At 54.3% G+C, this 15,620-nt stretch overlaps 1 protein-coding gene across 4 annotated transcripts in view; it reads right to left on the reverse strand.

The window, feature by feature from the left end:
• The window catches only part of dock5 (dedicator of cytokinesis 5), a 150,382-nt gene that overhangs the window by 84,237 nt on the left and 50,525 nt on the right, over nt 1-15,620 (reverse strand). For 3 of the 4 annotated variants that reach the window (XR_013889829.1, XM_080217153.1, XM_080217152.1), the window contains 4 exons: nt 10,131-10,186; nt 8,720-8,816; nt 5,584-5,732; nt 3,056-3,191 (listed from right to left, as the gene is read on the reverse strand). Coding sequence is in view for 3 of the 4 variants with exons in the window: in XM_080217153.1 (XP_080073279.1) it covers nt 3,056-3,191; nt 5,584-5,732; nt 8,720-8,816; nt 10,131-10,186 (438 nt within the window). In the remaining variant the exon portion in view is untranslated. Of the gene's footprint in view, nt 1-3,055; nt 3,192-5,583; nt 5,733-8,719; nt 8,817-10,130; nt 10,187-15,620 lie in introns of those variants that run through there. The other variant, XM_080217154.1, reaches the window with a different exon arrangement.

A 15,620-nucleotide genomic window follows, 5' to 3' on the forward strand; every position in this document is an offset into this window, starting at 1 on the left:
AGGGTCAGTGCTGAGGGAGTGCCGCACTGTCAGAGGGTCAGTGCTGAGGGAGTGCCGCACTGTCAGAGGGTCAGTGCGGAGGGAGTGCCGCACTGTCAGAGGGTCAGAGCTGAGGGAGTGCCGCACTGTCAGAGGGTCAGCGCTGAGGGAGTGCCGCACTGTCAGAGGGTCAGCGCTGAGGGAGTGCCGCACTGTCAGAGGGTCAGTGCTGAGGGAGCGCCGCCCTGTCAGAGGGTCAGTGCTGAGGGAGTGCCGCCCTGTCAGAGGGTCAGTGCTGAGGGAGCACCGCCCTGTCAGAGGGTCAGTGCTGAGGGAGTGCCGCACTGTCAGAGGGTCAGTGCTGAGGAAGCGCCGCACTGTCAGAGGGTCAGTGCTGAGGGAGCGCCGCACTGTCAGAGGGTCAGTGCTGAGGGAGTGCTGCACTGTCAGAGGGTCAGTACTGAGGGAGTGCCGCACTGTCAGAGGGTCAGTGCTGAGGGAGCGCCGCACTGTCAGAGGGTCAGTGCTGAGGGAGTGCTGCACTGTCAGAGGGTCAGTGCTGAGGGAGTGCCGCCCTGTCAGAGGGTCAGTGCTGAGGGAGTGCCGCACTGTCAGAGGGTCAGTGCTGAGGGAGTGCCGCCCTGTCAGAGGGTCAGTGCTGAGGGAGCACCGCCCTGTCAGAGGGTCAGTGCTGAGGGAGTGCCGCACTGTCAGAGGGTCAGTGCTGAGGAAGCGCCGCACTGTCAGAGGGTCAGTGCTGAGGGAGCGCCGCACTGTCAGAGGGTCAGTGCTGAGGGAGTGCTGCACTGTCAGAGGGTCAGTGCTGAGGGAGTGCTGCACTGTCAGAGGGTCAGTGCTGAGGGAGTGCTGCACTGTCAGAGGGTCAGTGCTGAGGGAGCGCCGCACTGTCAGAGGGTCAGTGTTGAGGAAGCGCCGCACTGTCAGAGGGTCAGTGCTGAGGGAGTGCCGCACTGTCAGAGGGTCAGTGCTGAGGGAGCACCGCCCTGTCAGAGGGTCAGTGCTGAGGGAGCGCCGCACTGTCAGAGGGTCAGTACTGAGGGAGCGTCGCCCTGTCAGAGGGTCAGTGCTGAGGGAGCACAATTTAACATGGCCAATCCACCTAACCAGCACATCTTTCGGACTGTGGGAGGAAACCGGAGCACCCAGAGGAAACCCACACAGACACGGGGAGAATGTGCAAACTCCGCACAGAAGTGACCCAAGCTGGGAATCGAACCTTGGTCCCTGGTGCTGAGAGGCAGCAGTGCTAACCACTGTGTTACTGCTCCACTGCTTTGTCCCGGATGGTGTCGAGTTCCTTGAGTGTTGTTGGGAGCTGCACCCATCCAGGCAAGTGGGGAGTATTCCATCACACTCCTGACTTGTGCCTTGTAGATGGTGGACAGGCTTTGGGGGGAGTCAGGAGGTGAGTTACTCTCCGCAGGATTCCCAGACTCTGACCTGCTCTGGTAACCACTGTATTTATATGACTGGGTCCAGCTCAGTTTCTGGTCAGTGGTAACCCCCAGGATGTTGACAGTGGGGGGATTCAGTGACAGTAACACCATTGAATTTCAGGGGGTGATGGTTAGATCCTCTCCTGTTGCAGATGGGCATTGCCAGGCACTTGAGTGGGCAAATGCTACTTTTCTTCCCTGTATAATTGGTGTTTCAATCACTCCTCTTACGTTGACTATCCTGGGAGAGCCATGAAGTAGAGATGCCAGCATTGGACTGGGGCAGGCACAGTCAGAAGTCTCACGGCACCAGGTTAAAGTCCAACAGGTTTATTTGGAATCACGAGCTTTCGGAGGGCTGCTCCTTCCTCGGGTGAGAGTGGAGAGGTAGGTTTCACAAACATGGCGTATATAGGCCACCACACAATTGCAGGATAATGGTTGGAACGGACACTGTGTGACAATCGCCAGGCAGGAATTGTTCCCTTCCTGATGGGGGACACTTCAGTGGTCAGAGGCATTTAGCCTCCAATCTTCAGGTCAGCGTTCTCCAAGGCGGCCAAAAGACACACAACAGAACTGCTGAGCAGAAACTGATACAACATACAACATTCCAGCGCAGTACAGGCCCTTCGGCCCTCGATGTTGCGCCGACCAGTGGAACCAATCTAATGACCCTCTAACCTAAACTATTCCAATGTTATCCATATGCCTATCCACTGACCATTTGAACGCCCTTAAAGTTGGCGAGTCCACAACTGCTGCAGGCAGGGCATTCCACGCCCTTACTACCCTCTGAGTAAAGAACCTACCTCTGACATCCGTCCTACAATTACCACCCCTTAATTTAAAGCTATGTCCCATCGTGTTAGCCGTCACCATCCGAGGAAAAAGGCTCTCACTGTCCACCCTATCCAATCCTCTGATCATCTTGTATGCCTCAATTAGGTCACCTCGTAACCTTCTTCTTTCTAACTAAAATAACCTGAAGTCCCTCAGCCTTTCCTCATCAGACCTTCCCACCATACCAGGCAACATCCTGGTTAACCTCCTCTGCACCCTTTCCAATACCTCCACATCTTTCTTATAACGCGGCGACCAGAACTGTACACAATACTCCAAGTGCGGCTGCACCAGAGTTTTGTCCAGCTGCAACATGACCTCACGGCTCCGAAATTCAATCCCTCTACCAATAAAAGCTAACACACCGTACGCCGCCTTAACAACCTTATCAACCTGGGTGCCAACGTTCAGGTTGATAGCCAAGTTCCACACACATGAGGACGGCCTCAACCGGGATCTTGGATTCACGTCACACTGTGTGTAACCTCCACATTCAGCCTGGAAAATCCTACTAACTGTCCTGGCTGGAGACAGTTCATATCTCTTTAACCTTCTCTCCACATTCCAACCATGATCCTCCCATTGTGTCTTGGCCTATAGATGCAGCGCTGTGAAACCTATCTCTCCACTCACCTGAGGAAGGAGCAGTGCTCCGAAAGCTCGCGGATTCCAGTTGGACTTGAACTTGGTGTTGTGAGACTGTCTTTGGAGGGAAGTGGGAAGGAACGACTGCAAAAGGGAGGTGTCAAGATGGCCGCCGCGGATGGTAAATGTACCTTCTCCTCCTGGATCCTTTCATCGATTCCTCGCGACACTGCCTCGTGAGCTTTGAACAGGGTGATGGTGCTGGTGAGGTCCGGGTCCAGGATGTTGCCCTGTTCGTCCCTCACCACCAGGTCAAGTCCGAGTATCCTGAAAGGTTAAAGGTCAGCCGAATTAGCAACGCCAACAATGAGGGATGCAATCAAATTGCACGGGATCCTTTTTAATTCGGAGATGCAAAACCCTCCAGGTATTGTGTGGGGTTGGCCAAGCCTTTGGGCTTCACCCTCAGCCAGACAAATCCAAGAATACCAAATTTCAAAGGGAGCACGAGGTTGGCCACTCAATGCTGATTGGTGGATTGGAGAACGCACAAGCTGCACACATGTTCATGTGCCCCCCTGTCCCCGCCTCTGCAAGGCAAACAGATATCAGAGGAACCCTACACTGCAGAAGGAGGCCACTGAGCCCATCAAATCAGCACCAACCATTGATAGACCATGTTATTCAGGCCGCATCCCATAACTCTAAGTATTTACCCCATTAATCCTCCTTGCCCACGCATCCTGGTACACTAAGGGGCAATTTAGCATGGCTAATCCACCTAACCTGCACATCTTTGGACACTAAGGGGCAATTTAGCATGGCCAATCCACCTAACCTGCACATCTTTGGACACTAAGGGACAATTTAGCATGGCCAATCCACCTAACCTGCACATCTTTGGACACTAAGGGACAATTTAGCATGGCCAATCCACCTAACCTACACATCTTTGGACACTAAGGGACAATTTAGCATGGCTAATCCACCTAACCTGCACATCTTTGGACACTAAGGGACAATTTAGCATGGCCAATCCACCTAACCTGCACATCTTTGGACACTAAGGGACAATTTAGCATGGCCAATCCACCTAACCTGCACATCTTTGGACACTAAGGGACAATTTAGCATGGCCAATCCACCTAACCTGCACATCTTTGGACACTAAGGGACAATTTAGCATGGCCAATCCACCTAACCTGCACATCTTTGGAGACTAAGGGACAATTTAGCATGGCCAATCCACCTAACCTGCACATCTTTGGACACTAAGGGGCAATTTAGCATGGCCAATCCACCTAACCTACACATCTTTGGACACTAAGGGACAATTTAGCATGGCCAATCCCCCTAACCTACACATCTTTGGACACTAAGGGGCAATTTAGCATGGCTAATCCACCTAACCTGCACATCTTTGGACACTAAGGGACAATTTAGCATGGCCAATCCACCTAACCTGCACATCTTTGGACACTAAGGGGCAATTTAGCATGGCCAATCCACCTAACCTGCACATCTTTGGACACTAAGGGACAATTTAGCATGGACAATCCCCCTAACCTGCACATCTTTGGACACTAAGGGACAATTTAGCATGGCCAATCCCCCTAACCTACACATCTTTGGACACTAAGGGGCAATTTAGCATGGACAATCCCCCTAACCTGCACATCTTTGGACACTAAGGGGCAATTTAGCATGGCCAATCCACCTAACCTGCACATCTTTGGACACTAAGGGGCAATTTAGCACAGACAATCCACCTAACCTGCACATCTTTAGACACTAAGGGGCAATTTAGCATGGCCAATCCACCTAACCTGCACATCTTTGGACACTAAGGGGCAATTTAGCACGGCCAATCTATCTAACCCTCACATCTTTGGACACTAAGGGGCAATTTAGCATGGCCAATCCCCCTAACCTGCACATCTTTGGACACTAAGGGACAATTTAGCATGGCCAATCCCCCTAACCTACACATCTTTGGACACTAAGGGGCAATTTAGCATGGACAATCCCCCTAACCTGCACATCTTTGGACACTAAGGGGCAATTTAGCATGGCCAATCCACCTAACCTGCACATCTTTGGACACTAAGGGGCAATTTAGCACAGACAATCCACCTAACCTGCACATCTTTGGACACTAAGGGGCAATTTAGCACGGCCAATCTATCTAACCCTCACATCTTTGGACACTAAGGGGCAATTTAGCATGGCCAATCCACCTAACCTACACATCTTGAAACTGTGGGAGGAAACCGGAGCACCCAGAGGAAACCCACACAGACACGGGGAGAATGTACTAACTCCACACAGACACTAACCCGAGGCTGGGAATCGAACCCAGATCCCTGGCGCTGAGGTAGCAGTGCGAACCCACTGTGCCACCATGCCGCCCCAATTATCCTGGCATTTTTGACCTGGTAAAAGCATGGTTGTGGGATGGGAGGGGGCAATGGTTCCCTGCTGCATTCTCCATAGCAACGCCTTGACCAATCAAGAGTCCAGTGCACCACCAATCAGCACTCTGTTCCCCTGCAGTCAATCCCTCGCAAATTTGGTATTCTTCAGTGTATCCAGGAAAAGATTTTTTTCCCAGTAAGTATGGGGTTAAAACCGTCACAATGTTGTGTGTCTGGTGACTCCCTGAGGGACATTCCTGTGCGGATGTTGCCCACGTGGATACAGGGGAAGGTGGGGCCCTCACCTGTTTCCGTAGTCGATCTTGGCGATGACTTTCCTCTTTAGCTCCAGCAGTTCGTCCTTGGGGAGCGTTCCCGACAGGATCTGGGAACGCCACTCGATGAGGTTGTTGGTCATCTGTTGGACGTGGTGGAACATGGCCTTGTTGTTTCCCTGCAGGGGAGAGACGGGAACAGGCCTCAGCAACCGCACAGCGGGGCCGCACGCTGGGCGACATCGTCACACCCGGGCACGGGACTCGAACCCGCCACTGTCCTGACTCCGAAGCCAGTAGGCCGCCGCCCGCTGAGCCACAGTGATGACCCACGATCTCCGTGGGTCAGGAGAAGTTGGCACGCAGATGCAGCAAATGGTCAGGAAGGCCAATCCAACATTGGCACATATCACAGCATCATGGGATTCCTCCAGTGCAGGAGGCAGCCATTCGGCCCATTGAGTCTGCACTGACCATCCAGACCAGATCCCCACATCCTTACCCTGCTAATCCCCTTGAGTCTAACGAGCATTTTGACATGGTCTTTCCTCCCATTAGATCAATTTAAATGCATTCAAATGCTTTTAAACGGCCATTGTGCCCATTTCAGACGCGATCTCGATTGTAGCCATTTTTAGGCCTTGTTAAAGGGGAACCGGAGGTGGGTGTGGATCACACGACTCACCTCACACCTGAAAACAGGCACAACCTGTGGGAAAATTGGACACTAAGGGACAATTTAGCATGGCCAATCCACCTAACCTGCACATCTTTGGACACTAAGGGGCAATTTAGCATAGCCAATCCACCTAACCTACACATCTTTGGACACTAAGGGACAATTTAGCATGGCCAATCCACCTAACCTACACATCTTTGGACACTAAGGGACAATTTAGCATGGCCAATCCACCTAACCTACACATCTTTGTACACTAAGGGGCAATTTAGCATGGCCAATCCACCTAACCCATAGATCTCTGGACTCTGGGAGGAAACTGGAACACCAAGAGGAAACACAGGAATAACGTACAAACTCCACCATGGACAGTCACCCAAGGCTGGAGTCGAGCCCGGGTCCCTGGCGCAGTGAGGCAGCAGTGCTAACCCACTGTGCCACCCTTGTGGTTTTGTTAGGAGTTGTACAGGGCCTCCAATAGACCATATCTGGAGAAAAGTGTCCAGTTTGGGTCTCCTTAATTAAGGATAGAATTGCAATGGAAGTAGATCCTGGAATTCCTGGGATCTTGCCTTTTGAGGAAAGATGGAGTAGGTTGCGCTCACCATTGGGAGTTTTGAAAAATGAGAAGGAATCTTATTGAGGCATGTCAGATTCCGAATATTATCCGGGTTAAGAGAGATTTCTGATTGAGAAGAGAGCGAAGGAGTTATGAGGCAGTAAAGTGGTGTTGATCCCTCAATCAGATTCGTCAGGATCTTACTGAGGGGCTGAATAGCCTACTCCTGATCCCTGTGATGACTCCGAGGTTTCCCAAAGCCACCCTGGTAGGGGGAGTGACCAGGAGCGATCAGATCCTGGATATTTCCTGTTCAAGTACAGCACCAAGGTGTGGGTTTTCTCTCTTTTTTTTGTAGGCCCGAAATAAAAAGGGTTGACAAAGTGCTTTCAAAGACTATAAGCTTCCCCGTGCCGGCCTTGGGTTACAGAATTTGACAATAACATGCCTGAAAAGACCAAGACTTGTCTCAACATGTCTGGGACAGAGAGTGGGCAGACAGGACTGGGATAAAAACTAGAAGCCTGCCTTCAAGGCCCGATCTTATTATCTGGTGTCTGCTAACTAACAATTATGGGATCAGGTCACACTGAGAATAACTCTTGAGCCTTCTACACTTTCCAAGCGCTGGGTTTCTTCAGGCAACGTGAAGGCAATGTAGGATTCTCTTTGAAAAAAAAAGGCCCCAAAGCAGCCTTCTTCTGTTGGGGAAGGAGGGCGGCAGCCATTTTGTCAGGCACATTGGCAACAATGAGAAAATGACCCACGGTTAATTTTCTATTGCACATCCCCCCCCCACCCCCAAACCCATGTCCATCCCAGTTGCAGCCAACTCCAATTGTGAGGTTACTTTTGAAGTATTGGAATACTGGCAAGACGAGTTGGCACACAGCAAGATCCCACAGACAGCAACTTGACAATGTCGTGACCATCTGTGTGTGTTTTTTTAATTTATATTTTGTTTCCACAATGGGATAATAGGGATAAATATTGGCCAGGATTCCTGGGGAATCCTTTAGTGTCCAAAGATGTGTAGGTTAGGTGGATTGGCCATGCTAAATTGCCCCTTAGTGTCCAAAGATGTGTAGGTTAGGGGGATTGGCCATGCTAAATTGACCCTTAGTGTCCAAAGATGTGCAGGTTAGGTGGATTGGCCATGCTAAATTGTCCCTTAGTGTCCAAAGATGTGTAGGTTAGGTGGATTGGCCATGCTAAATTGACCCTTAGTGTCCAAAGATGTGTAGGTTAGGGGGATTGGCCATGCTAAATTGTCCCTTAGTGTCCAAAGATGTGTAGGTTAGGTGGATTGGCCATGCTAAATTGTCCATTAGTGTCCAAAGATGTGCAGGTTAGGTGGATTGGCCATGCTAAATTGCCCCTTAGTGCCCAAAGATGTGCAGGTTAGGTGGATTGGCCATGCTAAATTGTCCCTTAGTGTCCAAAGATGTGTAGGTTAGGTGGATTGGCCATGCTAAATTGCCCCTTAGTGTCCAAAGATGTGCAGGTTAGGGGGGATTGTTAAACGTGTGGGGTGTGGGGATAGGGCCTGGGTAAGATACTCTGTTGGGGAATTGGTGCAGACCCGATGGGCTGAATGGCCTGTTTAGCAGTGTAGGGACTGTACGGTTCTGTGAAACAGTCATCTTTTGCGGTTGGGCAGGTTGGGTTGTTAAACGTCAGGGCGATCCCGGGAGTATGGGGGCCTGGGTGAACAGGGAAGTGTTACAGCCCGGGTGTTTCTCCATTTGAAAAGAGGCGAGCGATGCGGAGACCTCGGTCAGCACTGTAAGATGGTGAAAGCTTTCTCTGATGGAACGGACGCAGTGGTGGGGAAGGAGCGGAACCGGAAGCCATGTGTAAAAGCGCCCCCTGCCCACCGTGCTAACATCTTCCCCCACCCCACCCTTGGTTCAACTTTGCTCACTCACCAGGTACAGTTTATGCCAGATCATCCCCCACTCTCTCAGGGTGGCGCTGAGTTCCTGGACCAGTGACACTTCACTGAGAGGGACCATCTCATCCTGGCTGTCGGTGTGGGGGGGGGGGGGGGGTAGAGAGAAAGAGAAAAAAAAACATCAGGTTACCGGCTGCCATAGGCACAGGCCGAGGGGGAGGAACGGATGGAAGGATCGTGTGTAATTTATGCACCGTCTGCACAGCGTAGAAGGATTCTGCCCCTCTGCCCCCCCCACCCCCCTCCCCGATCCCCGCCAGAGGGTGCATTAGGAGGCGAGGAGGAAGAGGAAGCAGCTTCTGTGACAAGTCACACGGTGACGGTCCAAAAAAATGGGCTCGTTTTAACCCAATAAGCGACCCACAGGAGCAGGAGGAGGCCATTCGGCCCATCGAGCCTGCTCCACCATTCATCACCATCATGGCTGATCGTCCAACTCAATCGCCTCGTCCTGCTTTCTCCCTTTGATCCCGTTCCCCATGGTGGGGGGAGTCCAGAACTGGGGGGTCAGAGATTGAGGATAAGGGGTAGGACTGAGGTGGGGAGAAATGTCTTCACCCAGAGGGTGGGGAATGTGTGGAATTCACTCCCACAGAGAGTAGTTGAGGCTAAAACATTGTCTGATTTCAGGAAGGAATTAAATTTAGCTCTTGGGACTAAAGGGACCGAGGGATAGGGGGGGGAAGAGATAAAGAGGTACATTAGATTTCACTCTTTATTTGACCAGGCTGATCCCGGGGATGGTGGGACTGATGTACGAGGAGAGATTGATTAAGTTAGGATTGTTTTCACTGGAGTTCAGATGAATGAGGGGGGATCTCATAGAGACTTATAAAATTCTAACAGGGTAGATGCAGGGAGGATGTTCCCGATGGTGGGGGAGACCAGAACCAGGGGGTCACAGTCTGAGGATTCGGGGTAGACCATTTAGGATGGAGTTGAGGAGACATTTCTTCAGCCGGTGGAATTCATTCCCACAGGAAGTAGTTGTTGCCAAAACATTGAATGTATTCCAGAGGCGGCTGGATATTCCACTTGGAGCGAATGGGATCAAAGGGAGAAAGCAGGATGAGGCGATTGAGTTGGACAATCAGCCATGATGGTGATGAATGGCAGAGTAGGCTCGAAGGGCCAAATGGCCACCTCCTGCTCCGATCTTCTATAAAACCATTGCCGATTGTTGGAAAAACCCATCTGGTTCCCTTTCGGGAAGGGAATCTGCTGTCCTTACCCCGGTCCGGTCTCCACGTGACTCCAGAGTCACACCAATGTGGTTAACTCTAAACTGCCCCTCTGAAACTGCCGAGGCAGACACTCCATTCAGGGGTAATTGGGGAAAGAGCAGTTGGAACATCCCTTATCCCCCAGAGGGGACTTATACTCACCACCCACTTTCCGATCTGGCCTCTTTTAAGTGAATATACGTGGCAGGAAAGATGCCCTGTAGTGGCAAAAAAAGGCACCAATTAACTGAGATGAAATATCCATGGAGGGGGTGGAGGAGGGGTCGTGTTGGGTTAGGACAGACACACTCTTGTTCCCAAAGAACAGCACAGGAAGCAGGCCCTTCGGCCCTCCAAGCCTGTACCCGCTCATTGGTCCAACTGGACCATTCTTCTGTCTCCCTCCATTCCCAGTCTCCTCCTGTGACTATCCCAATAAACCATCCCAGCGAGTCTGCCCCCACCACCCTGCTTGGCAGCACATCCCAGGCGCCCCCCCCCACCCTCTGTGTCCCTCTCATATCGGAGTTAAACCTCAACCCCGCCTTAACCTTGAACCTGTGACCCCTCATGTTCCCTTCCATCCACCCCCCTCCACCCACACGGCCGATTGGAGAGGGTGGTTGGTGGATGGGGGGCCAATCACGCGGGGCTGCTTCCTCCTGGATGGTGTTGAGCTGCCCCCATCCAGGCAAGTGGGGAGTATTCCATCACACTCCTTGGGAAGTAAGGAAGGGTGGGTGACAGAAGTGGGGGGGAGATATCCGAGGGTTCAGCCACGGAGTCTATATGGGTTGAACTGAGAAATAAGAAGGGGGGGTGAAATCACTTTGATAGGGTTGTATACAAGCCCCCAAATAGTCAGCGGGAAATTGAGGAGCAAATCTGGAAGGAGATTCCAGATAGCTCCAAGAAAAGTCGGGTGATAATCGGGGATTTTAACATTCCCAGCACTGACTGGGACAGCCATTGTATGAGTGTGTTGGATGGAGAGAAATTTGTTGAGTGTATCCAGGAGGAATTTCTCATTCAGTATGTGGATAGTCCGATTAGAAAGGGGGAAAAACTTCACCTCCCGTTGGGAAATAAGGAAGGGCAGGCGATCAAAGTGTTAGTGAGGGATCACTTCGGGATCAGTGACCAAAATTTGATTAACTTGAAGATAGCCACGGAGAACAAGAGGTCTGGCCCAAAAGTTAACATTGTAAATTGGGACAAGGCTCATTTTGATGGTATCAGGCAGGAACTTTCAAAAGTTAATTGGGGGAGTCTGTGGGAAGGCAAAAGGGGTGTCTGGTGAGTGTGGGAGGCTTTCAAAAAAGTGTGTTAACCAGGGTTCAGGGTCAACACATTGCTCTCAGAGTGAAGGGCAAGGCTGGTAGAAGGAGGGAACCCTGGATGAGTCGGGATACTGAGGACCTGGTCAAGAGTGTGGGGGTGTGGGAGTAGAGTTAAGAGAGAAATCAGGAGGGCAGAAAGGAGACACGAGATTGTTTTGGCAGATAAGCCAAAGGAGAATGTAAAGAGCTTCTACAAATACATAAAAGGACAAAAGAATAACTAGAGAGAGAGAGTAGGGCTCTTCAGGATCAACAAGTTCATCTATGTGCGGATCCACAAGAGCTGAATGAGATCCTAAATGAATATTTCTCATCAGGATTTACTGCAGAGAAAAGTATTGATGTTCAGGAACTTGGAGAGATAAATGGTGATGTATTGAGGAGTGTACATATTACAGAGGAGGTGGTGCTGGAAGTCTGAAAGTGCACCAAGGTAGATAAATCCCCGGGACCTGATGAAGTGTATCCCAGGACTAGGGAGGATACTGAGGGTCCCCGGGCCGAGATATTTGAATCATGGATAGTCACGGGCGAGGTGCCTGAAGATTGGAGGGTGACAGATGTGCCTTTCTTTAAGAAGGACTGCAGGAGAAAGCATGGTCAGTACCGTGCCACCCCTGAAAGGTAGTCTGTCCCTTGTAAATGGGGGTTCGAGGGATGCTGGGGACAATTCTGTGGACCAGCAGGGACACCCTGGAGACTGCCCCAAGGGAGATTGAGGTGGTGCAGTCGGGGTGAGGGCAATTTTCAAGCTCCGAGAATCTGGAGCCCGTGAGCAGGATGCCAGTCAGGCACGGTGGCACAGTGGGTTAGCCCTGCTCCCTCAGCCAGTCAGGCACGGTGGCACAGTGGGTTAGCCCTGCTCCCTCAGCCAGTCAGGCACAGTGGGTTAGCCCTGCTCCCTCAGTGCCAGTCAGGCACAGTGGGTTAGCCCTGCTCCCTCAGCCAGTCAGGCACAGTGGGTTAGCCCTGCTCCCTCAGCCAGTCAGGCACAGTGGGTTAGCCCTGCTCCCTCAGCCAGTCAGGCACAGTGGGTTAGCCCTGCTCCCTCAGCCAGTCAGGCACAGTGGGTTAGCCCTGCTCCCTCAGCCAGTCAGGCACAGTGGGTTAGCCCTGCTCCCTCAGTGCCAGTCAGGCACAGTGGGTTAGCCCTGCTCCCTCAGCCAGTCAGGCACAGTGGGTTAGCCCTGCTCCCTCAGCCAGTCAGGCACGGTGGGTTAGCCCTGCTCCCTCAGCCAGTCAGGCACAGTGGGTTAGCCCTGCTCCCTCAGTGCCAGTCAGGCACAGTGGGTTGGCCCTGCTCCCTCAGCCAGTCAGGCACGGTGGGTTAGCCCTGCTCCCTCAGCCAGTCAGGCACAGTGGGTTAGCCCTGCTCCCTCAGCCAGTCAGGCACGGTGGGTTAGCCCTGCTCCCTCAGCCAGTCAGGCACAGTGGGTTAGCCCTGCTCCCTCAGCCAGTCAGGCACAGTGGGTTAGCCCTGCTCCCTCAGCCAGTCAGGCACAGTGGGTTAGCCCTGCTCCCTCAGCCAGTCAGGCACAGTGGGTTAGCCCTGCTCCCTCAGTGCCAGTCAGGCACAGTGGGTTAGCCCTGCTCCCTCAGCCAGTCAGACACGGTGGGTTAGCCCTGCTCCCTCAGTGCCAGTCAGGCACGGTGGCACAGTGGGTTAGCCCTGCTCCCTCAGCCAGTCAGGCACAGTGGGTTAGCCCTGCTCCCTCAGCCAGTCAGGCACGGTGGCACAGTGGGTTAGCCCTGCTCCCTCAGTGCCAGTCAGGCACAGTGGGTTAGCCCTGCTCCCTCAGCCAGTCAGGCACGATGGGTTAGCCCTGCTCCCTCAGCCAGTCAGGCACAGTGGGTTAGCCCTGCTCCCTCAGCCAGTCAGGCACAGTGGGTTAGCCCTGCTCCCTCAGCCAGTCAGGCACGGTGGGTTAGCCCTGCTCCCTCAGTGCCAGTCAGGCACGGTGGGTTAGCCCTGCTCCCTCAGCCAGTCAGGCACAGTGGGTTAGCCCTGCTCCCTCAGCCAGTCAGGCACAGTGGGTTAGCCCTGCTCCCTCAGTGCCAGTCAGGCACAGTGGGTTAGCCCTGCTCCCTCAGCCAGTCAGGCACAGTGGGTTAGCCCTGCTCCCTCAGCCAGTCAGGCACGGTGGCACAGTGGGTTAGCCCTGCTCCCTCAGCCAGTCAGGCACAGTGGGTTAGCCCTGCTCCCTCAGCCAGTCAGGCACGGTGGGTTAGCCCTGCTCCCTCAGCCAGTCAGGCACAGTGGGTTAGCCCTGCTCCCTCAGCCAGTCAGGCACAGTGGGTTAGCCCTGCTCCCTCAGCCAGTCAGGCACAGTGGGTTAGCCCTGCTCCCTCAGCCAGTCAGGCACGGTGGGTTAGCCCTGCTCCCTCAGCCAGTCAGGCACAGTGGGTTAGCCCTGCTCCCTCAGCCAGTCAGGCACGGTGGGTTAGCCCTGCTCCCTCAGCCAGTCAGGCACAGTGGGTTAGCCCTGCTCCCTCAGCCAGTCAGGCACGGTGGGTTAGCCCTGCTCCCTCAGCCAGTCAGGCACGGTGGGTTAGCCCTGCTCCCTCAGCCAGTCAGGCACAGTGGGTTAGCCCTGCTCCCTCAGTGCCAGTCAGGCACAGTGGGTTAGCCCTGCTCCCTCAGCCAGTCAGGCACAGTGGGTTAGCCCTGCTCCCTCAGCCAGTCAGGCACAGTGGGTTAGCCCTGCTCCCTCAGCCAGTCAGGCACAGTGGGTTAGCCCTGCTCCCTCAGTGCCAGTCAGGCACAGTGGGTTAGCCCTGCTCCCTCAGCCAGTCAGGCACAGTGGCACAGTGGGTTAGCCCTGCTCCCTCAGCCAGTCAGGCACAGTGGGTTAGCCCTGCTCCCTCAGCCAGTCAGGCACAGTGGGTTAGCCCTGCTCCCTCAGCCAGTCAGGCACAGTGGGTTAGCCCTGCTCCCTCAGCCAGTCAGGCACAGTGGGTTAGCCCTGCTCCCTCAGCCAGTCAGGCACAGTGGGTTAGCCCTGCTCCCTCAGCCAGTCAGACACAGTGGGTTAGCCCTGCTCCCTCAGTGCCAGTCAGGCACAGTGGGTTAGCCCTGCTCCCTCAGCCAGTCAGGCACAGTGGCACAGTGGGTTAGCCCTGCTCCCTCAGCCAGTCAGGCACAGTGGGTTAGCCCTGCTCCCTCAGCCAGTCAGGCACAGTGGGTTAGCCCTGCTCCCTCAGTGCCAGTCAGGCACAGTGGGTTAGCCCTGCTCCCTCAGCCAGTCAGGCACAGTGGGTTAGCCCTGCTCCCTCAGCCAGTCAGGCACAGTGGGTTAGCCCTGCTCCCTCAGCCAGTCAGGCACAGTGGGTTAGCCCTGCTCCCTCAGCCAGTCAGACACAGTGGGTTAGCCCTGCTCCCTCAGCCAGTCAGGCACAGTGGGTTAGCCCTGCTCCCTCAGCCAGTCAGGCACAGTGGGTTAGCCCTGCTCCCTCAGCCAGTCAGGCACGGTGGGTTAGCCCTGCTCCCTCAGCCAGTCAGGCACAGTGGGTTAGCCCTGCTCCCTCAGCCAGTCAGGCACAGTGGGTTAGCCCTGCTCCCTCAGCCAGTCAGACACGGTGGGTTAGCCCTGCTCCCTCAGCCAGTCAGGCACGGTGGCACAGTGGGTTAGCCCTGCTCCCTCAGCCAGTCAGGCACAGTGGGTTAGCCCTGCTCCCTCAGCCAGTCAGGCACAGTGGGTTAGCCCTACTCCCTCAGCCAGTCAGACACGGTGGGTTAGCCCTGCTCCCTCAGCCAGTCAGGCACGGTGGCACAGTGGGTTAGCCCTGCTCCCTCAGCCAGTCAGGCACGGTGGCACAGTGGGTTAGCCCTGCTCCCTCAGCCAGTCAGGCACAGTGGGTTAGCCCTGCTCCCTCAGCCAGTCAGGCACAGTGGGTTAGCCCTGCTCCCTCAGCCAGTCAGGCACGGTGGCACAGTGGGTTAGCCCTGCTCCCTCAGCCAGTCAGGCACAGTGGGTTAGCCCTGCTCCCTCAGCCAGTCAGGCACGGTGGCACAGTGGGTTAGCCCTGCTCCCTCAGCCAGTCAGGCACGGTGGCACAGTGGGTTAGCCCTGCTCCCTCAGCCAGTCAGGCACAGTGGGTTAGCCCTGCTCCCTCAGCCAGTCAGGCACAGTGGGTTAGCCCTGCTCCCTCAGCCAGTCAGGCACAGTGGGTTAGCCCTGCTCCCTCAGCCAGTCAGGCACAGTGGGTTAGCCCTGCTCCCTCAGCCAGTCAGGCACGGTGGGTTAGCCCTGCTCCCTCAGTGCCAGTCAGGCACAGTGGGTTAGCCCTGCTCCCTCAGCCAGTCAGGCACAGT

The sequence above is a fragment of the Carcharhinus amblyrhynchos genome, chromosome 34, assembly GCF_965287045.1.
Source record: "Carcharhinus amblyrhynchos chromosome 34, sCarAmb.v2.hapA, whole genome shotgun sequence".
Classification (NCBI taxonomy): Eukaryota; Metazoa; Chordata; class Chondrichthyes; order Carcharhiniformes; family Carcharhinidae; genus Carcharhinus; species Carcharhinus amblyrhynchos.